Consider the following 26,749-nt stretch of genomic DNA (forward strand, 5'->3'; position numbering starts at 1 on the left):
GTTTCTGCACCTCTCCCCCTTTCCTGGTCCTTATTTTTCATGATGTGTATTTGATGTATGGAAAACCTTTTGCCAGTTTTGAGCTGGTTCCCTTATCAAAGGTGCAGTGGCTCTGTCTGTCTGTCTGTCCTTTCTTCCTACTAACAGTGTCTGTCCTTCCTTCACAATTCAGCTTATTGCAGCCAAACGCTGACAGAGGGGCAGAAGATGATGATAACCCCCAGAGCTGAATAAGGCAGGAAAGGAAAGGAGAGAAAGCTTTCACTGCTACCAGGGTAACAACAAGCACCCAGGAAACCACACTGAAGACCTTCAGGATGTGAGTCAGTAGAAAATGAGGCTTCGTTGCTTCTGCAGTGCAGACTTGGGCCTTCTCAGAGCCCATCAGTGTTGAGCAGAACCTTTTACACCCACATCAGGTGCCGGCATGGAGCTCCTGTCTCGTGCTGAGGCTGCTGGCTCCCAAGGGTGCAGCAGACTGGCTGTTCCTTGAGTGAGCAGCAGGAAAGCTGCATTCCTCATGCATTTACTAATGCCGGCTGGACATGAGCTTGTCAGCTCCAGGGTGGGGCTTGGACCTTGTGCTATTAATCTACACGCTTCAGACATTGGCTCCAGAAAGAACCATTAAGAGTAGGTTGGGAAATTGTGCTGCACCCCCCTTTGCCAGCAGCCATGCCTGATGTTGCCAGATGCACTGGCTGTTGCTCACATCTCTCCATGAGCCACGTGCCCTGGTTGTGACTCTTCCAGACCTGTTTTCCCCGAAAGCATTGTGTGTCCCAATTTTATTTTAATCCTCATTGCTCCAGTATGGTTTAGTGAGGATGCTGTAGTGCCAGGTGCTGCTTAAGGCCCTTCATTTCTGCATCACTTTGGAAATACCGGTAGGTTCTCTGAGCTCATCACTGCCTTGTTCCTCATCTGCCAGGCTGGGGTTGGGTCCTGGTATTGTTCCTTTCCAGTTATTTCTCCAGGTCTCCAGAGGTGCAGCAGAGCTATTGGAGTGTCTTGTGAAGGAGATGGGTTTGCCTTGACCCAGACTCCAGGCCTGGTGTTGACCTTAGCCTCAGACCCTGCTTGCAGAAGTTACTGGGCTACTGAAAGCATCGTAGACTCTGGACCTAATAAAGGAGAAGTTAATGCGTGGAGGTAAGATCTAGTGGGGCTGTAGGAGAGCGATGGTGGCAAGAGAGGTGATGAGAGTGGTCTGAAACAGAAGGACAACAGCAAAGCAGGGCCTGGAGAGCTGGGAGGGGAGGGAGGGAGGCAGTGCTGACTGTATGTGATGAACTTGTGTCTGCTAGCCAGAGCTGCCCCCCAGCTGATCCTTCTGAGCAGCCTGTGACCAAGGAACAACCTTGTGTAAAACAGAGCTCTGCATTTGTTTGTCAGTTGTTTGGGGCTTATTATTATTATCGTAGTTCAGGACAAAAGGTGGAAAAGGGACCACATAACAGATGGTTGAAGTGATGTCTGACGTTTAGAGCAGCAGAGACTTACGTGAAAATGCCAGCGCAGGGAATTGGGATTGATGCACATGGTCTGCCTTGGGGAGTGGACCCAGGGAGCTCTTTGGCACCAGATCCACTTCTGCTTCTCCATCAAGTCTGATGTGTGAGATGGGTGTGTTCCATGTGGCTCTGAAACTCCTCTAATAAAGAACTATGCTTCCTCCCCGATCTTCAAGCTGTTGGGTGTTCCTTGCTTTTGGGAGGTGCTTTAAATCTGACTGCCAGAGCTGTGGGCTGCTGAGAGCAGAAGCTGTCTGCACGATGCTGAGCTCAGGTCTTTCTCCTCTTTTCCTGTTGCTCACAGCACTGGAGCTGAGCTGGTCCCTGACTGATGAAGAAAAGAGGATCATCTTGGATGAGCACAATAAATATCGCTCTCAGGTCTCTCCTCCTGCTATGGATATGCTGAAGATGGTAAGTGGCTTTTATGGCAGGGAATCCCAGAGTGGAGCGGTGTGAGGTTTAACCTTAATGCCAGCAGCAATTGGGGTTTTGTCTGGGGGGAGGCAGGGCAATAATTGCTTGGCACTATATTAATGGAGGGGTTCCCCAAATTGCCTTTACAGGGATGAGTTTCTTTTCATGCATAGAGCTGACCATTTTTGGAAGTTCCTGAGCACAGTCTGATGCTCTATGAGAGCAACTCAGCTTTCACTCATGTGAAGCTCATTCAGAAAGTCAGATATTGCCCTGAGCTGTGGTGCTGAGCAGGGCCATGCAGCAGAGGGGGAATCCTGCTCCAGCAGCTGGTGAAGCATTGTTCCATGTGCTTCATTTACCTTTGCAGGTGATTGGGCTCCAAAATAAGAGGGTGATCTCCAGCTTGTTTGGTTTGGGCTTTCCATCGTGCTCCAAAGCACCACGATTCCCATGGACACAGCAAGATGCAGAGAAGTCGGGGAATTTGGAGCCAAGCTCTTAGGGAAACAATTTCACATGTGTTGTAAATGTGGGTCAGGATCCTTGTGCTGGTGGTGATTTGGAAGCAGGGAGTGCTGTAGAAGCAGTGGCAGGTCACTTGCTTTGAGATGTTTCCCTCTGCAGGGCTGCATTGTTTCTTCATTTAATCCAGTCTGCTTAAACACGATGGGATCTGACGCTGCAGATCAGGAGCACCACAGATGTTCAATGTGGAGCAGCCCTGACTATTTCTTGTTAGAGGTGTTCCATGAAAGCACCGTTCCAACCTTCCTCCCCAGGACACAGTGCTGCTTGTGCAGTCCCTGTCTCTGACCTCACCACGTTTCTGTTTGGGTCTGGTTGCTCTGGAAATGGTTACATGACAGGGGGATTCAGAGCCTAAAGCCATTTCTTTTAAAATGAGGCAAATGCTGCAGGTGTAAGCCCACTGTTTATGGAGCCCAGATCTGCCAGAGGGAGACGGTGTGTTTCCCAAGCAGAGTTTACAGCCCATTGCTCTCATCCTGGCTTGGGGCCATGGTGGGAGGTCAGCTGGCTCTCTGTCCCCCACCCAGTTATTTTGGTGCTGCTGCTCAGGGACTGTCCTTGTCCCCTCGACACCCTGATGGCCAAATGCCCTACATCAGAGCTGCATTCTGTGCCACTTTGCGCCCAGTGCTGGCTCTAGCCAGGAAGGTCCCCATTAAGACCCTCTGTTTGCTGGGCTGCCTTCCAGCTTTGCAGAAGCAAAGCTGCTGTCTCCATCAAATGGAGCGAGGACGGTCCAAGCAGCTGCAGCACAGGGCTCCCCACTCATCTCCCTGCAAGAAAGCCTTGGGGTCTCAGCTTATGGGGAGCCACTGCTGCTCCCCATGCTGGAAGGAGCTCTGTGTGTCTGATAGATGTGTCCTGCTCCCCTCCCATCCCCATCCTCACTCCTGTGTGACCCAGGGTCCTCTTACTTACAGCTCTCCATGCTGAGCTGAGGGTGCTCCATGCTGACGTTTCAGGTGCTCAAGACAAAGCTGCGAATCATGCTGCTGCACTGACCTGCCCCTGTCTGACATGTTTGGTCTGTGCTGGGATGGACTGAGGAGCTCCATTCCCCCGAGGACTCCTCAGAAGGCTCTCAGGGCACCCATGTATTGAGTAGGGATTTGAATATTACTTCTGAATGGGAGAATTGTGACCAGGCAGTTTTGGAGTCCCTCTTGTGTGTGTCATAGAACACCGTGTCCCTCTCCATGTACTAATACTGAGTTCCTTGCAGAGCTGGGACATGGAGCTAGAGGCCTTTGCCCAAGCCTATGCAGAGAAGTGCATCTGGGACCACAACAAGGAGAGGGGCCGACGGGGGGAAAACCTCTTCGCGATGGCTCCAACACTGGATCTGGAATTCGCTGTGGAGGACTGGAATGCAGAGGAGAAATTCTACAACCTGACGACTTCCACGTGTGTCTCTGGACAGATGTGTGGCCACTACACCCAGGTACCAGCCTGATGGGGCAGAGGGGAAGTTTGGTGGGGAAGGAGCTGTATCAGAGCCCTGGGTCCTCATGGAGTCTTTGCAAAGAGATGGGGAATCTGTGCTGGGCACCAGCCAGGGATCACTGATATAGGGGGACCTGGGCATGGTGCCCTTTGGATAAGACTTATTTTAAAGTAGCTCTGCAGTGTGTTTTTGGCAGTGCAGCAGAGCTGGGTGCCAAACTTGCCTCAGGCAGAGGTGAAATCTGAGTGTATCTTTGCAGTCTGAGTGAGAGGTGGGAGCGAAGGAGAGTGTAGACAGCGGTGTTAAGTTTCAGGATGGATCTATGGAGGAGCACGGGATCAAAACAGGCAGTGATGCTATGGGGTAGAAAAGCTGTGGCCCTAAGGAGGGGAAGGTGCTCCAGGCAGATGCAGCTTCCAAGGCTGTCAGCAAGGTGTCTGCCTTCATCATCACCTCACCTTCATCATCACCTCACCTTCATCATCACCTCACCTTCACCCCTGGTCTTTGTCCTAGGTGGTCTGGGCAAGCACGCACCGCATTGGCTGTGGGTCAAAGTTTTGTGAGAAGATTGAAGGAATTGAAACAGAGGACATGTACCTGCTGGTCTGCAACTATTATCCCCCGTGAGTCCCCTGCCTCATATGCTTTGGTTCATCTTGGTGGGGCATCTGTGATGAAAATGCCCTGCCGCCAGTCCCTATAGAATGGCAGGAAAAGCCTTTGGGTTTGCTCAAAAAGAAAGGCAAAGCAATTTTGAGAAAGGCTTTTTGTTATCTTGGGTTGGTCATAAAGGAAGGAAGGGTTGTTTGGTGATCCTTACCCATGATTGTGATTCCTGCAGTCTGGTTCAGCTCCTGGCATAGACCAGGAAGGGAGCTTGCCCGGAAAGCTGCCCAAGGCTGGTCATGTAGCAGCTGAAAGTAAAAACATCACCTGCTTGCTCTGTGCCTTGTATTTCCCATTAGCAGCAGTGATAGCCTGGTGAGGGGGTGGGAGCATGAATGTGGGAGGAAGAGTGGGTGCCTGCCTGTAAAGCCCTGGGATTAACCTCAGGAACCATTCACTCTGAGATGGAGAGCAACAGCAGACCTTCTTATGAGAGTTTAGCAGAAGGGAGACAAAGGCCTGTTTCCAAATGCCCATCGGCTGCTCTTTTTAAGGGGCAGTGAAAGACCAGGTCCACAGAACTGTCTCCCCTGGTTTTAGCTGTCTTGGGTTCAGGTCACAGCTCAAACTGTGCTGATAGTGTGTGGCAGGAGACACACTTTCATTCTGAGTTTTGGTTTGGATGGGATATTGCAGTTGAATCAGACTCCCTCTCTGGGATGGGTGTTTTTTCCCTATCCTCACATTTTCTTTTTCTTGGTGTCTTCTGTTTCCAGGGGTAACATGAAAGGCCGAAAGCCATACAGGGAAGGACCCTCTTGTTCACAGTGTCCTGAGGATAGAGTTTGTGTCAACTCCTTGTGTGGTAAGTGAAGCAAAGCCATGCATGTGCCTTGACAGGCTGTTAGGACTGAGACCCCTGGGTTGAGGTCCATGTTCTGAACCTGGACCAGCAGCTCCAGGTCTGGACCATGAGATATCACATGTGATGGCAGCCCCTGAGAAAGGTCAACTGCCACAAGATGAGGAGGATCAAACAAGGACCTCAGACCTCCCATAGCCAGTGGTTATTGCTCCATGAGGATGCCCTATTCTTAAGGGGAAGGAGATTATGTAAAGGAGATGAGGTTTCTCCAGGTTGGGAACTCTAGAGTGGGAGATGGCCTAGAGTGGCCTAAGCAGCCTCTGGCTGCTCCCTCTGCCTGTTGTTTGACTTTTGCTGGCCCTGATCAGTTGAGGCCAGCCAATCCCTGTGCTAACCCATGGCACTTTTCATCTCTTACCAGAACCCACTATAGAAGAGACCACTCCACCCTCTGTGACAACAAAGGCCAGCCCATCCACCCCAGTCACACCAGAACGCACTACACCAGCCCCCACCACAGTCACAGCCAAGCCAGAACCCACAGCCATGCCCTCAGCCACCACACCAGTAGCCACCACAGCCAAGGCAAAGCCAAAACCTGCTACAACCAAGCCATCATACACCACACCAGCACTCACTGCTGCTACATCTAAGCCAATACCCACCATGCTAACAACAACCACTGCAGCCAAGCCAGCACCCACCACACCAAAACCAACAACCACCACTACAGCCAAGCCAGCACCCACCACACCAGAACCCACCACCACCACGCCAGAACCCACAACAACCACCAGTACAGCCAAACCAACACCAAAATCCACAACCACCACTATAGCCAAGCCAACACCAACCACACCAGAACCCACAACAACCACTACAACCAAGCCAGCACCCACTACGCCAAAACCCACAGCCACCACTACAGCCAAGCCACAGCCTACTACACCAAAATCCACAACCACCACTATAGCCAAGCCAGCACCCACCACACCAGAACCCACCAGCACCACGCCAAAACCCACAACAACCACTACAGCCAAGCCAACTCCAACGACACCAAAACTCACCACCACATCCAAGCCAACACCAACCACACCAGAACCCACCACCACCACTACATCCAAGCCAATACCAACTACACTGAAACCCACCACCACTACAGCCAAGCCAACACCAACCACACCAAAACCCGTCAACACCACTACAGCCAAGCCAACACCAGCCACTCCAGAACCCACCACCACCACATCCAAGCCAACACCAACCACACCAAAACTCACCACCACCACATCCAAGCCAACACCAACCACACCAGAACCCACCACCACTACATCCAAGCCAATACCAACCACACCAAAACCCACCACCACTACTACAGCCAAGCCAACACCAACCACACCGAAACCCACCACCACCACTACATCCAAGCCAATACCAACCACACCAAAACCCACCACCACCACTACATCCAAGCCAATACCAACTACACTGAAACCCACCACCACTACAGCCAAGCCAAAACCTGCTACAACCAAGCCAACATCCACCACACCAACATTTACCACCACTACAGCCAAGCCAACATCCACTGCTATAACATCAGCAAAGCCAGAATCCACCATCACAACAAAGACAGAACACACTGAAAGTCCTGATTATATTGTGACGACTGGGTTAACACCTTCCTTTGAGCCCACATTAGACCCAGATTATAGAGTATTTTCAGAAGCAGAGTTAGATACTGAGGAGCCTCCTTCCTCCTCAACTACAGAGAATCCAGACTTATTAGAAAGTATGGGCACAGCCATCAGTCCCAAAACAAATAACGGTGTGAAAGAGGATGAGAGAGAGAAATCAGCCTTCTTTTCCAGTCCAACTCCATCCTCCAGCCAGATTATTCCAGAGATCAAGTTAGGTTTCAATAAAGCTGAGCTCATAACCTCCTCAAAGTCAGTGGTCTCCAGCCCTGAAGAACCCATCTTCATGCGTTTAACATCATCTTCCAAAGAAAAGGGGCAGAGCCCTGCTTTCCAGACCTCCCTCTCAGGTAAGGTAATTGTGGAGTCTGTCCTGGCATGGACATGCAAACATTGAGTGATCCCCAAGCAGCATGGAGCACACTTGGGAGGAACCAGTATCAGACTGGTCCTTTGGATCCTCATCTTTGATGTGGCAACAGCCCTTTTCCTCACTCTTTCTTCTAACGCTTAAAGGATCTGTTTGGATGTCTGGTTTGTGAAGCATGGTTTTGTTTACAGCCTGCTCCTCACTAACACCCACCAACTGTGTCATGTCTCCGTTGGATCTGTGCCTTGCTGCTGCCTTGCACCTTGTGGTGTCACGGTGTACAGACCTGCATGAATGGGAGTTTCTCTTTTGCTCACATTTTCCCCTCTAACTCTGTGCTTGTTTTCTTTTCTGCCAGCAGATGCCCTGAGCACTGAAGAACTGGAGACAAACTCAGACTATGAAGGCAAGGAGGAGATCATGGCTGGAGCTCCCAGTACCTGCTGGAGCCTTTCACTCTTCCTCCTGCCCAGTGTCATCCTGGTGGGCATTCTGCTTTGAACAGTCTTTCTCAGCTGTCCCTGCACTGGTCACCAAGGCTTTCTTCAGCATTGGTTGGTCCTACCACCCTGGTAGGTTTGGGAGACAACATGGACAGTTCAGGTTGATGCACTCTCTTCTTCCTCTGGCTCACCCACTCCAGCCCTGCTGTGCCAAGAGCATCATGTGGGCACTCAGTGATGGTCCAGGGACAGGAGGGTGTCTGCCACCATGCTAGTGAACTTGGGCACCAATGCTTCTCCTTTCAGCCAGCCTGGGCTTCTGCTCTGTTTCCAATAGGAGACAATAAGCTCTCGTTGCCTGTGTGGCCGGCAGGTCCGGCTGCACTGCAGCCCAGGGAAAGCAGATTGCCCTGGAAACCCAAATGGCAATGGGACATGGTGGTTGGTTTTGATATTTGGAGGCAAGACACAATTGTTGAGTCTGATGTCTGAATGTCAGGATGGATTTCTAACAGAAACTCTGACTTTCCCTCCTCGTGTGTCCGTTTGTCTCAATTTTGGAGAACTTTCACCTCTTCCTTGTCCATAAGTGGCACTTTTGTCCACAGAAGAGGTTTGTGTTTCCTGCTTCTTGTAGAGCTATGGCCAAGTGTCCATGTGTGCTCCTTTCTCCTTCTGCCATCCCTCTGCAGTCTTTGCCTCCAGTTACTCTGCTGGCCTTTATTGTACGCGTGTGCCTGCACGTGTGTGCCCGCACAGAAGACAAACCTTCAGCACCAGAGAGCACTTACTGCTCCTTTCTTCTGCATTGCTTCCCTCTTTGCAGAACTTAAGTGTATTTGCAGTTAGATGCAGATCCTGCTTGATGTACATACGTGGGTCCAGGAGGAAAAATAATCAGGTCTGCTGGTGCAATTTCAGCTTGAGAGAGCCAAGTGAATGATGTTAAGAGGTTACCGGTGGTTCCAGGACTTGTTGTAGGATGGCTTTCATTCTCTGGAGCCCTGGGTGTTGTATTCCTCCACGTTTCTGCTCTGTTCACCTGAAGATTCCCAGTAGGGTGTGTTAAATATGACACGAGTTTTGCAGACCAGCAGAAGGGATGAGAAGAACCCGATTCTCTGGTTGCTGCATCCTTTGGTTTCTTAAATATGAGGTAGAGAACAACCTTAAGTCCAATATCTGAGTCCTCCCCCTGATGCTGCGTGCTGTGCATCTCCAGAGCATGCACTGAATAAATCCTGTTCTGAAAGTCTGTTGTGGGGCACCTGGTGTCTTTGTGGGGGTATCTAGAAGTCGGCTTGTATGTGAAAAACAATCCTGGTTGTGTGTTTAAGTGGAATTGCTGCAAATCATTGTGGCTCCTTGCAAGTGCTTGATGCTGTTCTTACTTTGTTGGCTTCTGGGTGCTGGTTTCTGTAGGATTGCAGCTTTATTATCTTTTGGAACTCAATGATCTTCAAGGTCCCCTCCAATCTAAGCTGTTATTCTGTGATTTATGTTTTTAGCCCATTTAAAAGCAGGAGGAGGAGGACACTCAGCATGATATAGGGAATATTCCCCCAGCTCCAAGTGAGTGCTGAGCAAAAATGTGTCTCCAGCAGGAATTTTAGGGTGGGAAAACAAGAGGATGGGAGCTCAGAGCAAAATAATGCTGGAGTGATTCTGGTTCCCTGCTACAAGGCCAAGCAGACTCCTCTCAACCCAGCACATCTTTGTCTTTGCAGCAATGAAGCTAAATGCAATGTCTTCCCTTGTCCCTTCCCCACAGCCTGCAGAACATCACAGCACCTGCACTGCAAGCAGTGATGCTGATATTGGACCTTTGCTTGTAGCTCTGAGGCTGCTCTGTGCTTCCCCTCTCCCCTCACAGCATCACAGCTCCCTGATAGGAAGCAGCTGCCCATGGGGTGTTTTTAGGTCACGGTCATTGCTAACCCTGCTGAATGGTGACCAGCAGATGGCAGTGGGACAGTCATTGCAGAACAGCCAGCAGCTCTGACCTCACTGCACAGTGATCTATTTAATCACAAGCATCAGATGTAGTTAAGAATCACGTTGTTGCACGGTCTCATTGCAGGTTGAGCTCCTGCCAGCTGCAGGGGGAAAAACACAGGGGAAGGACAGTGGGGCTGAGCGCTGCCACTGTGGGGATTTGCTTGTTTCAAGGCAGTAAAAGACACTATTGAAAGAAAAAGAAATACAATAGTCAAAGCAAGTTTATTTTCACAGAAGAGGGTCTCTGGTGGAGTTTTATTCGTGCTTTTCATCTCACACTGCTTAAAATTCTCTGCATTAACATCAGTGCAGCGGATGGGGACTGAACTGATTTCATTTGGGACCCGCAGGATGAATCCTCCTCCAGGGGATGCATCTTAAACATGAAGCTGATGTGCTGCCCTGTTCCCATAGTTGTGCTGCTGTTTTGGTACCTTGTGAGCAATGCTGGGGGTAGAAGCCCTTCCCCTGAGGAGGCAGGAGAAGAGGAAAGCCAGATGTACGGAGCAGAGGGCTGCATTCCTCTGCTGCTAGATACTCCAGCATCCCCACCCTCCAGCTGTTACCCAGCCCGAGGAAGTCCAGTCCCAGCCTTGCTGAAGCTACACCCTATCCCAAGAAGCAGAGGAGCCTTAAATGAGCTGCTTCACTGATGGGAGTCCCATAAGCCCAAGCAGCCAGGTTTGAGTCGCCCCGCGTGTCGCTTCCAGGGTGAAATTTGAGGGCTCCGATTTGTTACTGCCTCTAAATTCATCTGAGAAGGTGCCCTCGCTTTGCCCTTGCTCCTCAGTGTCTCAGATCTCACACGTTTCCCTGGCACTGAGATGCCAGTGATAATGTCCCGAGACATCCTTCAGTCTTGAGAAACTGGTGCAGCCCTCATCGGGTTACAGTCCCTCTTGTCATCTGGATTCTATTTACTCTGGAATGTGGCACAGGGGTTGTCCCACCTGCTTCTCACAAAGGGAAGAAATAACCATTCCCTGTCCCTTGTCAAGTGCCAGAGCTCTGAAGCAGGCTGTCATCTCCTGCAGATGTCTGATGTCAGTGCCACCTACCTGGCAGGAACAAGAAGGTTTAGGACTTGCTGCCTTTGGCTCATCTCTCTTTCTCACCTGTCTCATGAGTAAGGATGGAGCATTGGTCTGAACTGCTGGCTTATCCTATGTAAATCCATAGGAGCCCTAATCTCTCCAGCAGGATTTGCATGTGAGTTGGGTTGCTAGAGATTATCAAATCAGAAAGAACTGCCCCATGGGAAAGCTGGGAACTTATCCAAAACCAGAAAGCACTTCCAGAGGCCAACCAGCCCAAATCTGATCAGCTCACAGGGCTTTGAGTCCACAGGCTAAGCCAGCTCATGTCACTGTTTCTCTTAAAATGAGAGATGTGTTTTTCTTTATGTAGATATTATGTAGTTATTCTCTGGAATAGCACAATCCTGGATGCTGTAGGAGAAGACCCACTGTGTTATTCAACACTGCAATGTGCTGGTTTTGCTCCAGCCGCTCCTCCGGTGGTACTGCTGCTCTTTAAGGAAGGCAATAGACTGTATAGTTATCACCTGAAATGGGATAGAATCCCTCCCACCAAACTATACAACCTACTACCTCACCTCCACAGAGCAGTGCAGAGGTCTGGTGTGATTCCTTGGCTTTATGGAAGGTCAGGATTTCTTGCACCACCCATCTCCATGCTTTGTGTCGAAGCAGATGAACTGAAGATCTGACTGTCTCCTTAGGAAAGACAGTAGATTGTATAGTTAGCTCAGAGGGAGGATAGGACTCCACAACTATTCAATCTACTACCTCAGCCTCAAGGACAGCTTGGGACCATTGCCATCTAGTGCAACAAGATGATCCTTATCCAGGTACTGACTCTGATAGCTCAGTGGCTCCTGTGAAGAGAAATGCATAGAAATCCATCAGGCTTCATGCTGCTAAAAGAAGCAAGTCTCATGCTCAGCCTTGTCGGGGAGCTCCCTTTCCTCCTTATACCTCCTTCAGTCCACTTGGACTGTAATTTATCCTTGGCAATCATGCTGGCTGTGAACCTCATGCACCCAAGGGCTTATGGAAGCAGCAGCTCTGCAGATAGAGCCTACAACCACGCACACAGCAAGCACAGCCTTCCTGAAGCTGCAGCAACACCAAATAATATACAGGCAAGCTGACCTCACCTCTTGAACACACAGCATATCTAGAACAAACCTGCCAGACTAGATAAGATAATCCATCAATTTAGCTGTTATGCACTCCAGGGAACTGAGCAGATTAGAAATAACTGCGTACAAGGAAGCTTTTAGGCTGCACATGTAATGGTATTGAGTATATCAAGGCAGATCTCATTTCCCAAACAAATGAGAGCAACATGCAGGTCCTTTAATGCTATAGCACAGCCAGGTACTATTAGCGTGGAGCAGAGACAGGCTGGCTTCCCCCCAAGCCCTTGGCTCACCTTCTGAGGCTTTTTCATTCTCTCTACACCTAACTACAGATGCAAGGTATTACGCTGGCGGTTTCAAAGATGCTTGAGGTTCTCTTGCAATGAGAAAGATTTCCCCTTGAAGATTAAAGCAGGATCTAAGGAAAAGGGAACCACCAGCAGCACAGCAAAGACCCAAAGGGCTTCCCAAAAGAACTCAGCACTGGGAAGCTGGAGGGGTCCCATCTGCCCATGGCTGGATGGGAGATGCAGGAGCTAAGGGACAGAGCAAGCCTATTGAATTGCATTTCCAAGGCAAACAGCAGGCACAGTGCATGAGTGAGATACCCAAAGCTCTGGTCAGCTGTTGCAAATAGGGTCCCTAAGGTGAGAGCTTAAGATGGGCAGGAAAATGAATATCTCTGCATCGAGGCTTGGAAAGTGCCCATGTTCCTTCGCCAAGCTGTCCAGAAGTCCTTCTCAACTAGCAGGCAGCACAGCACAGTTAATTCTTTTAATTTCCTTTGACAAACTCAGCCTTGGGATGACCCACTGTGCCAGGCCATCTGGCCCAGGCCTCTCCCTGCATGATATCATATAAACAGTGTCAGAAAATCAGCGTTGCAGGACTGATTCCTATAGCATCAAAGCACCCAACTCATCCACGGTGCCAAGTGCTTTGAATCCCAAACTGCCTTCTGATGGGAAATAAGATCCTTCCTGTTTTATTGGCTTAGCAAATGATGCACGGAGGTTAAACCTCCCTCCTTAATGCTTAATGCAACAGCCAGAGCTGGTCTAAAGATGGAGAAAGAAGCAGTGATGTGACCAAACCTGCCAGAGATCAACAGGATGAGTCCATAGGAAAGATGGCTGTGGGACCAGCCCAGCAGGTCCTGGGCACCTTCCCACCATGATGGCTTTCAGGCATAAAAACCTTCCAGCACTCTGAGCCACTCCATTTATGAGTGCCTAAATACAAAACTGCTCTGCAAAAATCAAACAGCCATAAGGATCTACAGGGATCAGAAACCTAGGAGACATCTCATGGCGGACCCACAACTGTCAGTGGGTCTGAAGGCCGAGGAGGCCCAGCAGAGCCTCTGCTTTTTAAATCATGGTGGTACAGAGCTTGGGAAAAGAGCTGGAATAGCTTTGAGGAGCTGATCTGGCTTATTAAGGAGAACTGAATGAAATGGTGGAGGAGGGAGGGGGGGGGGAGGAAACCATGCAACAACAAGGTCGCTCCGTTCAAAGCAGGCGCAGCTTTCAGCCTTTGTATAGCAGCAGAGCTGAGCTCGGTGCCAAAATGTGCTGGGCACAAGCAGGACTTCCCAAAGGGAAATGCTGAGTCTCTGAGAGCCCTTTCAGCCCCATAAAGCCACAGCAGGACAAGGCAGAGAGATGCAGGGGAGCACCGAGCTGCCCGCAGCCGCTGCCGGCTCACACAAAATGGCTGCCCGACGGCCATTTTGTCGCCGTGGCTTTGCCGGTGGGGAAGGCCGTAGTGAGATCGAGTGGGGAAATGAAAAGCAAATGGATAAAAAATAGGGAAAAAAAAAAAAGAAGAAAAAGAGAAAGAAAAGAAGTTGGGAAAGTTTTTAGGAGCTCCTGATGGGTGCAGTGGTGCTGTGTGCTGGGAAAGCAAAGTGGAGCTGAGTGTGAAGATGCCAAAGAGTTAAAACTAGAGGCACTGCAAAGAGGCAAAAGGGGAGATGGGCACCGAAATTGGGGAAGTTCAACCCAAAAACAGCCCCACGTCTCAGCAGTGATTTCCTCCGTGTGCTGTAATGTCAGCAGATCTCCACTTGTTTATATTAAACACTGAAACAATTAACAGGTATCCTGACGAATTCCTGCTCATCTGTAGGGGTTGTCTCGAGTCCTGTTGGATGTTTGTAAACCTCTCGATCCACATTAATCAATGTGGTGTTTTTACCTACAGTACTTGCATCTGTAATGTGCTCCTAATGCTGTTTATCCTTGATTAACCCTTCATAAACCCATTATTAAAGGTGACCACAAACCCTGGTCGATCAGCGTATCGCACTTTCCTGAAGGTAAAAATAAACATCCCAGATGTTTTTGTTACAAAATGCTGTTGACGTTTCATAATTCCTTCAGAAGAGTAAAAATCAAAGAGAAAACAGGAAAAGAAAAGAATTACTTTGAACTGCTCTGGGTTCGATTCTATAGGATAGTGCAATTCGATAAGATAACATGATGCTAAGGGAGAACACAGTGCTATAGGATAACAGAATTGTATAGGAAAACTGAATGCTATAGGATGACGGAATTCTATAGGATAATGCAATGCTACAGGATGACACAATGCTATAGGACAACAGAATTCAATAGGATGATGGAATTCTATAGGATAATGCAATGCTACAGGATGACACAATGTTATAGGGCAACAGAATTCTATAGGAAAATGGAATGCTATAGGATGACAGAATTCTATAGGAAAATGCTATGCTATAGGATGACGCAGTGCAATAGGACAACACAAAGATCTACGCAGAGAACATCCTGCAGTATTCAGTGGGACTCTTCCATTATTTCTGCTCTCCTTCAGTTCAAAACCTGTTTGCAAAAGGGCTCATGTCTACCCCTAACATATATTTGGACCAGAACATGGAATTTGCGACGCAATCCCGGCGCCCACCGATGCACCCCAATTCCAAGACGACCATTTCCACCACAATCATTCTTCTATAAGAAAGCCAAGCAGATACGGAGGCAAATACCTTTCTATGCAAGGACAGCGATCCCCCTGCTCCTGTTTTTTGCTCCCAGCATCTCTCCAAACGTCCAGCAACCCTTCCAGCAGAGGTGAGACCACCCTAATGCTGACCCACAGCAGAGCTGATCCCCGTTATATCACCAGAAATCCATTCCTTTCTGCCATCCTGGGAGCAAAGAAAGAGCCGCGACTGCGAACTGTGAAGCCATCCCAGCAACTGAAGGAAATGCAGAATCACTTAAAAAAAAAAAAAGAAAGGAAAAAAAAAAAAGGCTTTTATTTGGCGCATGTTCTGGTGGGGTTGGGTTGGTTGTTTTTTTTTGCCATCCCTCTGCGTAATGTTGTATGGAAACGCCACCAAGTTCATTGCAACTTTTTAAGGCACATTGCTGGCCGGGGTTTGTTGTGTTGTAGGATATGCATCCTTGTAGTAAATAGTTTTGCTATCAAAGCACTGCACGGTCCCGGTAAGGAAGGAGAGTGCTTAAAAAGCCAGGAGCAGCTGAATCTTTTAGTATTTAAATGAAGATTTTTTTTATTCCCGAGATGAAAAACTTCTCAAGCAATAAACAAAACGAACCCAAACCCCCTAAATAATAATAACAACACACTCAGGATCCCATTAACTAAAGCCAAATCTGCAAGAAGGTCACATAGCCACCAAAAACGAAAGGACACACAACAGGTTAAACTGCTACCGTCCGGCGCTGACCGGCTCTAATCATACCAAGCCGATGTGTAAAACCATCCGCCCGTCCAAAAACAAATTAGACAACAGTTCTCGCTGGTACTTTCTGAATGCACAAGGAAGGAGGGCTGTGTTACTGAATGCAGCCAACAAACCTTTCCGTCCGGCTGTAACCGTGCAGCCCCGCGGCTCAGCGTGCACCCAGCAGCCTTACCCTGCTCACAACAAAAGCTCGCTTTGGCAATTCCAGGCATTTTCAATGCTCAAACATATGCCAAAACTGCCCACTCTCTGTCTCTGACTTTGGTCTCCTTCCAAAAGGTCCTTTTTTTTTTTTTCCTCTCTCTCTCTCTTTTTTTTTTCCCTCCCACAGCCGGTGCCACGTCGAGACGGGAGAGTTGGGCTCCAACATGGCCGCAGCCTCCTCCAAGAAAGAGCCAAGTCCCGGCGTCCTCGCTTCCCCCTTCCAGGCTGAAAACAAAATGGCCATGCAGCCATTTTGTTCACTGGAGATGGGAGGGAAGAAAGGGAAGGGAGGGGAAAAGGGAGGGTTGGATGCAATGGGAACGGAACAGCTTGGCAGAGATGCCCGGTTCTGTCCTCCCTGCCTCTTGCTTTGGCTTGAGTGGCCACATATGGGACTGTGGGTCAGGGTTTCAAGCACACGTGAGCTGGTTGAGGTCCTGGAAGGGGTTACGTGTCATTGCCAGGTCCTGGCAGCACCTCCATGACCAGCTCCGTGGGGTTGTTCTCTGTGAATTGGGAGCAGGGCAGGAGAATGGAAACCAACCTGGTAACATCCAACTCCTGTACTTTCATGGGAAGGAAATGGTGTGAATAACACCCTCAGGAGAGTGTGGGGAGGGGGAGAAGAACCCAGGGCAGCCAGCGAGGCCTTTGGGATACAGGTTCCCCAATGGTTGGATATGAAGAATGAACCATCTGCTTTCCCTTCCAAACCAAACCAAACCAAACCAAACCAAACCAAACCAAACCAAACCAAACCAAACCAAACCAAACCAAACCAAACCACATAAGCCATCTTTGATATTCCTGAGCAGTGTGTGAGCATCACCTGTACCCTGCCCATCGTCCACAATGTAGGTGAGGTCTCTTTGTGACTAAAACCAGCCAAACCAAGGCTGCTCAGACTTCTCATAACTGCTGTTTCTCACTATATCCCCAACTTCCTGCAGATGATCCTAAGATCTCCAGGTGAAAATGGCTGTGGATGCATTACTTCTTAAGTTGAGCATCATCTGTCAGCATTTGTCCCGACTTTCCATGCAGGCTTGGTGGGCAGCTGTGAGATCTCCTTCAAGGGTGAGTTTGTGCTATTTGTGCCAACAAAGTTTGGTAACTTTGGAGGTATTTGAGAGATCCAAGTCTTGTTTGTTTCAGTGGGGTTTGGGACAGCAAAGCCTACTGATGAGGGGACGTCCTCATGGCCTCCAATCTGCAGCCTGCACTGGTGGTAGACCAGATAATAATTACCAAATGCAGGAGCTGGTGGTCATCCTTCAGTGTGAGTCTACTTTCTGCCAAGGATCGTTGTTTGATGGTAGTTAGAACAAAGGATGCTTTTTGGCTTTGGATCAGAGATGGATGGGGAGAAAAAAAGACTGCCAAATTCTGTTTGAGATGAGGGCTCTTCAGACAGGGTCTGTGATGCTGCCAGGGGTCTTGCAAGCCAAAGTCCTTGTGCTTTAGCTCTGGATTTGTTCTTACCATGTTGTACAGCTGTGGCAGTCAGCTGCTCATCATCATGTGTTTGTGTCTTTGGACTTCCTCAGTATCAAAGCGTTCCCTCTGGCTGTTTACTGGAGTCTCTTCAGGTCTTCTCCTTCTGGTTATTCCCTCCATGTGAGCCCATACAAATGTAGCCCCACTGCCTTATTGCAGATGCTCCTCCTCCCCACACTGACCATTTGGCTCCTGGCTCATAAATTTTAGAGGGGATGAAAATGTGAGTAAGAAGCAAAGGAATTTTCTTCCTTTGATGCTGAGAAAAACTTTCCTTTTGAACAGGGAGGAAGGGTGTCAGCTTTATTCCTTAGTTGATGCAGGCACATGGGTGAACCCAAATGTTCCTCTGTATATTTGTGGGCTGATTCTTTTCTTCTTCAGGCTCATCCAGTGGCACTGCTCCCCATATCCCCTTCTCAGAAGTCTTTAGGACTCCTCCTCTGTTTTTGTCTATGGGGGAATGGTGTACAACAGCAAAAAGATTTGGGAAGAAAAACACCAGACTTAACACAACTGCATTGCTGAGTTCCTGCATCTAGTCTTACTGAGTCACTTTGCCTTTGTTTTTGCTCCTCTGGGAGACAGATACTCCCTACCTGGGATGGTGGGAAGGTTAATTAGTTAATCTGTTAATTAACTGAACAGTATTTTGAACAACGTATTTGCTTGAGGCAATAGATTTCATGAAGGTCTGACACTGGCTTTGGATGGATGGGCTCCTGGTTCTTATCAGCCACTTCCTCCTCTACCAGAGAGACAAGAGCTGAACTTACCGGCATTGCTCAAACTGATGCTAGAGCTCACCTGAAACACAAATCAGCAGAGTCCCACATCTCTGCTTCATTTTCCACATCTCTGGGACTCATTAGATACTGAATTTGAAGCTGTTGCTGCAAGTGATTCCATAAGCCAAATTAGTTTCGATGTTGGTCAGTCCTGAGCTCATCCAGAGATCACTTCCCATAGGGAAGGCTGTAACCTGGTTCTGTTGGTGTTACAGAGGTTGTTTGCCCACATTTTCTATAGTTCATGACAAAACTTCCCCTGTTCCAACTCCGAAACCATACATATTCCTAATTGCAGCCAAGTTTGACCACAGATACCATAACACAGATCAATCTCTTTCCTCTTTGTTGATGCAAAAATGCCTCGGAGAGATAATAGCAGTAAGTCTTTGCTGACTGATGGCACTGTGTTGGCTCTGAGCAGTCCGTGGGTTGGCCATCCTCCACTGCCATTTCCTAAAAGCAGCATTTTTCTGCTTGTTTATCTTCCCCAGCCTTGTATGCAGCCATTGCCCAAAAGCCCCTCTCTGTCCAGAGAACAGGATTTACTGCTTCTGTTTCAGCAGTGGCAGAGCACAGAACAACGGAGGCCCTATGCAAACATGAGCTGCTGTTTTCTTTTGCTTTCCATTTATTCTTTAGTGGTAAATCACAGCACTCGAAAGCAAACAAAAATCAGAGGATCTAGGACCCAAAGTGCTGCCTTGAGCCACGCAACAGGGGATGATGACAAGTTGCATTGAGAAGCTAAGCAACAAATGGCCCTTGAAAGCAAAGATGTTTTCATCTCTGATGCGTGGCTCAGATTGTTTCTGGCTGGGTTTTGGCTCTCTGTGAACAAGGCAGAAGCTTTGTGCCTGGATTGCTTAGCACACACAAGAGATCTGGGCTGAGTGTGTGCTTTGCTTTGGGTAAGGACCGTCTTTATCTTCTATGTATGGATGACAATGAGTATGGTAGATCCCTCAAGATGCCCCAGTGACAAAATGTGACACAAGCAAGAGCTTGTTGATATTGTTTGAGTATAAAGGACACCAGGGCTGGGAATGGTCGCTGTTAGATTTTGTCTTGACTGTGCCACCAAGCCTGACCCTTCCAGAGACCCTAAAGAACCATTGCATTACAACAACAGATTGATCCACGTGCTAGCTCCTTCTTTGACCTCATTTCAGCCCAGGCTGACATCTGGCCCTGTGTTTTCAAGCCAATGCAGGGCTGACACAAGTTTTTGCATAGTTGGGCAAGGTTGCCAAGGGAAAGAAGGTGGAATGACTCCTCAGGAAGCAGCATCAGCACCTATTGACTTTAACCAGAGTTTCTACAGAGCAAGACTGAAAGCTTGGTCCCTTCCACGACCAAGTGAGACAGCATAATGAGCCGTGTTGTTGGGCTGCATGGAGCAGCCATGGCAGGCACAGATAAAAGCAGTGCCTGAGAGGCATCTGCCTGCAGTGGGGTGTGCGCTGCTAATGCGCAGGGATGAACAGATGGGTTGATTACACAGGGAGAAATGGACACTAATCATATCCAGATTCACCAGCTGCAGGATTTCCTCCTGAGCCCTGAAAGACAGGAAGCCCTTACCTGCTTCTTTATCCTGTCTCTGTTCATTAGGCCCTTCCCCCAGCCTGGGAACCACGTCTGGGTTAATTCCCTGCACCCAGACCGCAGAGCTGACATCTAGATGGGAACATCCCACAGCAGCTCCAGCCCAGGGGCCATCCTGACTTTCAGCTCTGGCACAGCCTGGCTCATGTTTTCCTGCTTGGGGAACCCACTGCAAGACTCCTCCTGCCTTCAGTTGCCTCTCTGAACAGTGGGGAAGAATTTGGAGCCAATGAGAGCATGTTGTGCACCAAAGGCTGCATTGGGGATCAATGCATTGTCCACCACCATGTCCTGCACTGAGATGCAGCCACTTCTGATTTAACATCCAGTTTGTGTTTGGCACACACCCAGTGAAGCCAGGGAATAAAGAAGGATTTTGCAGGCTTAAAACATCAGAGACAACCCTCTGGCAGGCTGCACGATGATTCACTGGGCTGAACTGGGAGGTGATGTTGGAGAACTGAACTGCATTCTTGTTTCTGGGAGACTGAAACATCTCGAGTGGTCGGGTTTTATAGCCTGAAAGGAGCAGAAACCTCCCATCCTCTCTTATCTGTGTCTCTGTGCATCCACCCCAGCTCTCTTCAGTTACAGTCAGCTGCTCCCAAAGCAGAGTGGCTGCAGGGATGGACCGAGGTGATCCCCTATGGGGGAGTCTGAGCCCCATCCTCATCCACAAACAGGGCCCTGGGAGCAGCTGCATGGCAATTCAAGCTGTTGGTCACGCTGGTAGCTGCATTGACAGTCTCCATATGAGAAATAAGCTTGAAAAATGCTACAACTCATGCCATGAGGCTCTGGGGGACCCTTTCTCCTTGCATGCTGAGGGTGCCTCTGTTCCTAGCCCTAGTCTTGTGCTGTCAGACTCAGTGTGTGGCAGCTCCCACACCATCCCTGGATGCCATGGGATGCCACGTGCTGCCCCTGCGAGCTGGTGCATGGATCTGAGCAAGCCAAGGCCAATGGAGAGGAGAACCACTCCCTGCATTCTTGGTGTAATTCCCAGAACCTTCCTGGCTCAGCCAAAGCTGCTTCAGGTCCCCATGCCTGGCACTGAAACATCAGCACAGCCGTCCTATGAGTTCAAATCACACCCCAGGATGCTGACTGAGCAGTCAACCACATTAAATGGAGCTGTAACAACCCTGCAGACTCCTCCAGGCAGGAGGAAGAGGAGGAAGAGCAGCATTTGGCACAGCCTTGAAGGTGGGGAGAAGCATCTCGCCCTGTCCAACCTCTTGGGCAGCTCCTCTGTTCCTCGCCCAGCAACATGGTGACACTGATGCACTGGCATCAGCCACAACAGCAGAATGAAAGAGGTGACTTATAGAGAGTAAAAACTGCAGCAGGAAAGGTCAATAATGCTGATTCTCCTGCAGATGAGCTGTGGGGTGGTTCAGTGGTGAGCTGGCGCTGGGTACCCCATGTTCCCCATGGAGCTGTGAGCATCAGCTGTCCCTTGGATGTGTTTCTACTGGGATCCCGCTCAACTTGTGCCCCCCAGATCCACTGCAAGAAGCTGGTAACTACTGGGAAGGCTGAGGAAGAAGCCCACGAAGGGCAGGTTTGCTCACCCTGCCTTTAACATCTCGTTTCTCCAGGAGAATTGATTGCTGGAGAGGTAAAGCTGATTGTATGGACTGTGCAAGCTGGTGGACGATGGTCCCCATGGGCTGCACACAAATGGAGCCCAGCAGAATCAAGCAAGTTTTACCAGAGCTTCGAGTTAAGAAAAAAAAAAGCAAAAGAGAGAGGAAGAAAAAAAAAAAAGGAAAACACAATCCAGACTCTGCCTTGGCCAAACCTGCCCCTTTTAAGGAAAGGAAATTTCCCAGAGCCACCCTCGACAAACCTAAAGGCCTGATCCTGCTCTCAGGAATGTCAGTGCAAATCTAGAGCAGCTCTGCTGGCTGCTGGGGGGTCAAGGCAGCCGTGTGTGCATCCAGCTCCTGCTTTCCTCCCCCCAGAGATGGTGCAGAGTTTGCACTACAACAGCCAGGGAGCAAACTCCAGGCTCAAAAGCAGTAACATCAGAATGGTCTGCATGCCAGTTACAAGGATTTAGCCTTTTTGCTGAGCCATGTTCTGGAAGCCTGAGCCCTGTTTTGCTCTGTGAGCTGCGTGCAATAAAACAGCTGCGTCCTTTGGCTGGATGGCTGCTATGGAGGGGCCACATGTTTTGCTTAGGACATGTCTGAAGTGTCTTCTTTGAGTTCAGACTTTGCTCAAGGGGCTGCCCAGAGCAGAGCACAGCAGAGCGATGCCAGCAGCTTCAGTGGGGCTTATTTTGGTAGCAGCCCCCTACCAACTTCTCCCAGGGAAGCAAAAGAAACTGGGAGCAAACTTGGAAGGGTCTGCCCCCGTTTAGGTCAAAAATCTGCAAGGGAAAAGCTAAAGAGAAGAGTAAAATGCTCACGTTCCCTTCTCATTAACATTAAAGGTCTGGATGTAAACCAGATGCAAATGGGCTCTGCTGCAGAGGGTATTCTGCCACATTCTGGGGTCAGATCTGACCACCCCCAGTTCCTGCTGACAGCAATGTGGGCATTCAGATCCTCATCCAACCGCTGTGCAGCACGAGAGCCAGGGACCACAGCAATCAGCCTCCAAAATGGGAACTGCCAGCAAAGGCCACGGCCCTGAGCTGCACTGCCCCTAAAGAGGAGGTTGGAAGCTGCATTCAGAACCCACATCAACATCTGCTCGGCCCACTGAAAGCATTGCTTTGCCCGAGAGCTGAAGAACAAGCGAATGGGAAGGTTCAGAGCACAACCAAAGCACCCCAGCATCCTAAATGCAGTGCACAAGGGAATGCATTAAGGCACCCAGCACCTGAGAAAGCATCTCTAGGAGGTGAGTGGGGTGTGAGACAGACGTGGGGATGTCCCCTGAAGAATGGATGGAGGTGAAGCTGAATTGGGGCGTTTGGGTGCTGTGCAGCCAGTTGTAAGGCTCTGCTGTAGGGCTGTGCGTCACTTGCTGAGAGAGAGAATATTGTTTTTGGAGAAGGGAGGGGGAGGGGGAAGGAGGAGGGAAAATTTGGTGAAGGAGGAGGGGCAATTTGCATGGCTGCTGAGCACCTGCATGGTGCGTGGCAGGAAGGAGGCAGGGAGACCCTGCCCTGCAGACAGGCTGCTTTTGTTGCACCCCAAACGGGCCTCGATTAAGTGTGACAGAAAGAGGGCAGAGTCCCACACACAAAACCCCAGAGCTCAGCAAGACCTGGAGAGCTTCGGCACAGCGGGGAGAGGTGTGAAGCTCCGCGAATCACCCTTTGCAACACCCCATGCTTCATCCAGGCAGCCATCTCCAGAGCCTGGAGGCCACTATGGCAGCCCTCCCTGCTGCTCCCTTGCCCACCATTGCCCAGCACAGCCCTGTGCCCGGCTATGGGGCTCGGCCACAACCCATCCCGGCACGTTGTGCCAGCTTCTAAACAGTTAACACCACCAAAACCAGCCTGCAGAGGTTCCCTCATCCCCAGATCCCTTCCAAAAAAGAAACGATCCTCTTATCCTCTCCTCCACCCACCTGGACCAACTCCTGGCTCCCACCCCATGCCCACAACCAGCACAGGGCTCGGGGGGTCTATGGGCTCCCACCACGTTCGCCGCGGCTGCCATGTTGAATTGCAAATCCGACATGAGTCGACATCTTTCTTTTTCCCCCCTCCCTCCTCCACCCCCTTCCATGGTGGAAGCACAAAACACCCGCGTTAGGGTGGGAGGAAAAAGCACCTCGAGTGGCGCTCCAAGGTGGGACAGGAGGACACGTCCCCTAAGTATGGATCAATTGGAGTCTCAGCACCACGGGCTGCAGGGAAGGGGGTTGTTTTGGGGGTAAAAAGGCGGACTGCAGGAAAAACAAAGCGCCGGGCGCAATGAAACGCTACTTGAAATCAAAGGCAAAAAGCCACCCCAACCAACCAACCAACCAACCAACCAACCAGCCAAGCAAAAAGAATGAAGAGCGAGGTTCGATTCCGTACCGAGGCAGTGAAGGGGGAGGACGCACGGCCGAGAGAGTGGTTGTGTTGTGGAGCAGTGGCTGCTTTTTGAGCTCCGCTTATCCGGACAGTCACCGGGGAAGGATCCTTTTCCGAGAAAGGCCAGTTGGAGTGAGACAGCTCTTTTTTTTTCCTCCCCTTCTCTCGCGCTCTCTCTCTCTCCCCTTTTCCTTCTCCTCTCAGCTCAACGCCAAGAAATGGGCGGTGCCTGGATGCCAGGCTCCATCCGAATGAGACGCCGAAGGCCGGGGCAGGCTGGCACAAAGGAGAGCTGGCAGGAATTCCTGCACTCGGAGCTCCGATAAACCCACCCTAAAGAGTTCTACCCCATTCGGCCCCAAATGGAGCCAGCACAGTGTGCGTGTGGGGAAGTGGGGGAATAATAATAATAATAATAATAACAAAAATTGGGGCAGAAATAAAGCTGGGACCTTCCAGTGCGTCGATGCGGGTTAAACAAAAGGCCTGGGGATGTGGATAGGGCTCTATGCACCCCCCTCCTCCCCACGCCGTGTGCACCTTCCCGCCCGCACGCCCCCTCATCCCGCCTCGTGTTTGGTGCAAAAAGGGCAAAAAAAGGGCAAAAAAAGGGCAAAAAATGGGCAAAAAAGCCCAAAGCGACGCGTCCGCCATGAGGGCAGCACAGCAGCAACCGCCTCCATGGGGGCAGATTGGGGGTAGTTTGTATTTTAGGGCGTATTTGGGGCCTTTTTGTTGCCGCCGCGAAGCACATGGGTTGCGCCGATGATAAAAAGGGAGTCCCGGCGGGCCGGGAAGGGGGGCCATGGGGCTGAGAGAGCTGCTGGGGAGATGCCAAGAGCACGGAACAAAACACGTTTTCATCTCGCCCCGCACCAGGGGCCGAGGGGCGGCCGTGCACCCCGCAGCCCTCCAGGGGAGAGCTTGCCAAGCCCTCCTTGGCACGGCTCCCCCGAACAAAGCCGTCACCCATCCCCGAGCAGGCGCTGACAGTAAGCAAAGTGACAGGCGCATCTCCCGCATGTTAATCCAAACGGCGAGCGGTGCCAGCATCCCCCCCCTCCCCACCATCACCACAACCCCCTCCCCTTTACCCCCACATGCATGCATACCCCCGTCCACCCCACCCTTGGCCTCGTGCAGGGCCTTCCCTTTGGGCGGGTTTAAATCAAAACCAAGCGGCCGAAGCTTCGGGGGGCTGAACGAGGCCGCTCGGTTCGGCGTTGGCGGTACCTGTTCCGTTCCCTCTTGTCTTCCTCTCTCTTTGGATGCGTGACAAGAGCCAACTCTCCTCTGGTGGGCTCTGGGAGCCGCAGGGCTGTAACCCTTTGCAGGAAGTTGGCACAGCTCCCAGGTAGGACTCGACTCCCACATGGCTCCCCCCAGCAGCCGCCGCCGTCGCTCCCTCCCTCCTCTCCCCACCCGCTTTGCCCCCAGGCCTGGTGTTACCCCCATAACATTACCCATAGGGTCGCCCCAACGCGTTGCCGCGCTCTTGTACACGTACCCTTGAAGGATGACCTGGGCAACACAGAGAACAACAACTTCCTGCTCCGGCTCCCTCCAACGCCTGTTTCCACGCGGTGTACGGGGGGAGCTGGGAGGAGGTTTGGGGGTTTGTCGTCATTGAATCATGCTTTTTTTTTTTTTTTTTTTTTTTTTACCAAATATATATATATATATTTGGGTTTGTCTGGTTTTTTGTGGGGTCTGCCGGACCCAACACGAAAGGAATTAAAATGGGAAGAGATAAGCTCCAAGCCAGCAGGACGATGCATGGGGGGTGGGAGATGAACGCAGCCCCATCTCACCCACCCCGCTTCGGAACCCCATCCATGTAACACTGCTGAATTAATCCAGTCCATAGTCCGGAGTCCCTCCAAGCTGCCAAGATCATCACAACAGGAAAGAAAGAAAACATGAGAGGCAGAGCGAGGCAGAGTCCTCACAATCGAGCAGCGAGAAGAGCAAGGAGAAATTAACATCCAATTAGCGCCGTGTTTAACGAGGGAGACAGAGGCGGCTGTTGTTTTATTGCCCTGTTCTTTTCAGGCACATCTGACAGGCAGCGGGGAAGGCACCCCAGCTCCAAGTGACGTCATCAGATTTTATTTTCTATATATATTTTCTCTCTTTTTTGAGATGTTTTTTTTTTGCTTGTCTGTCTATTTTTCCTCCCCCCCCCCATCTTTGCTCTTCCAAGTTTGAAGTCAAGGTCTCAGCAATGTGGCCAGAGCAATGCAGGGCTTTGGGCTGATGCCTCCATCCTCCATCCCCCCCCTTCTTCATCCCCAGCCCTGCAAAACAAACACCAACCCCAACCCGAAGTCTTTGTTCTTCCAAACAATAAAAAGAAAAGAAAAAAAAAGAGAGAAAAATGAAAATAATAATAAATAATAATAATAAACATTCAGGTCAACCCGGAGGGAGCCCGGAGGAAGGTTCTGTGCTCAGCCTGTCCCTGCTGCGTCCATCTCGCTGCTGTTCCTCTCTCAAGACGGATCTCTCTCTTTCTCTCTCTCTCTCGGCTTGTAAAACTTTGCTGCATGTGACGCTGCTCTCCCAACCTCCTTTGGCAGGGTGACAAGAACGGCGCTGCTGCTGCCGCTGCCGGGGATGGGAGAGAGCAGGAGGCTTTTAAGGAAGAAACTCAATTCGTTCAGATTAAGAGAATTAAGGATGTTTTAATCAAGGGGCTGCCAACGGGGCGGCCAGGACGGACGGCATCGGGTTGAGCAGCAGTGAGGATGGTGATGCTTTGGCCCCGTGTGGGGCTGTGCTATGGGGAGAGGAGATGTGCTGCAAGCCAGGGAGACTTAATGTTGTGTCCTCAGCTCTCTCCTCCCCCCAGAGCGGGGGGGCTGTGTGAGCAGGGT

The 26,749-nt window shown here is 50.3% G+C and overlaps 1 protein-coding gene and 2 long non-coding RNA genes across 6 annotated transcripts; 2 read left to right on the top strand and 1 right to left on the bottom strand.

The window, feature by feature from the left end:
• The first annotated feature begins 127 nt into the window (after positions 1 to 127).
• Positions 128 to 9,148, top strand: PI16 (peptidase inhibitor 16). 3 transcript variants are annotated; one of them, XM_015884900.2, is made up of 7 exons: positions 128 to 1,152; positions 1,819 to 1,928; positions 3,685 to 3,903; positions 4,423 to 4,532; positions 5,292 to 5,380; positions 5,802 to 7,430; positions 7,809 to 9,148. In XM_015884900.2, exons 1-7 carry the CDS (start codon positions 1,143 to 1,145, stop codon positions 7,949 to 7,951), a joined length of 2,310 nt encoding a protein of 769 aa, XP_015740386.1. In that variant the 5' UTR covers positions 128 to 1,142; the 3' UTR covers positions 7,952 to 9,148. The 3 variants fall into 3 exon arrangements, with proteins under 3 accessions (XP_015740386.1, XP_015740384.1, XP_015740383.1); XM_015884898.2 differs by lacking the exon at positions 128 to 1,152 and having other exon boundaries at positions 1,273 to 1,928; positions 7,812 to 9,148; XM_015884897.2 differs by lacking the exon at positions 128 to 1,152 and having other exon boundaries at positions 1,274 to 1,928.
• Positions 9,149 to 10,094: 946 nt separating this feature from the next.
• LOC107324682 lies at positions 10,095 to 24,078 on the bottom strand. Of its 2 annotated transcripts, none has more exons than XR_004309657.1 (3): positions 23,877 to 24,078; positions 15,066 to 15,298; positions 10,095 to 11,788 (listed from the first exon to the last, which is right to left on the bottom strand). It is a non-coding gene; the product is annotated as an uncharacterized LOC107324682 (long non-coding RNA). The 2 variants fall into 2 exon arrangements; XR_004309656.1 differs by lacking the exon at positions 23,877 to 24,078 and adding an exon at positions 15,905 to 20,422.
• LOC107324681 lies at positions 21,285 to 26,247 on the top strand. The gene is made up of 3 exons (XR_004309655.1): positions 21,285 to 22,741; positions 24,078 to 25,227; positions 25,605 to 26,247. It is a non-coding gene; the product is annotated as an uncharacterized LOC107324681 (long non-coding RNA).
• Positions 26,248 to 26,749: the final 502 nt, after the last annotated feature.

Source organism: Coturnix japonica, chromosome 26, assembly GCF_001577835.2.
Source record: "Coturnix japonica isolate 7356 chromosome 26, Coturnix japonica 2.1, whole genome shotgun sequence".
Lineage (NCBI taxonomy): Eukaryota > Metazoa > Chordata > Aves > Galliformes > Phasianidae > Coturnix > Coturnix japonica.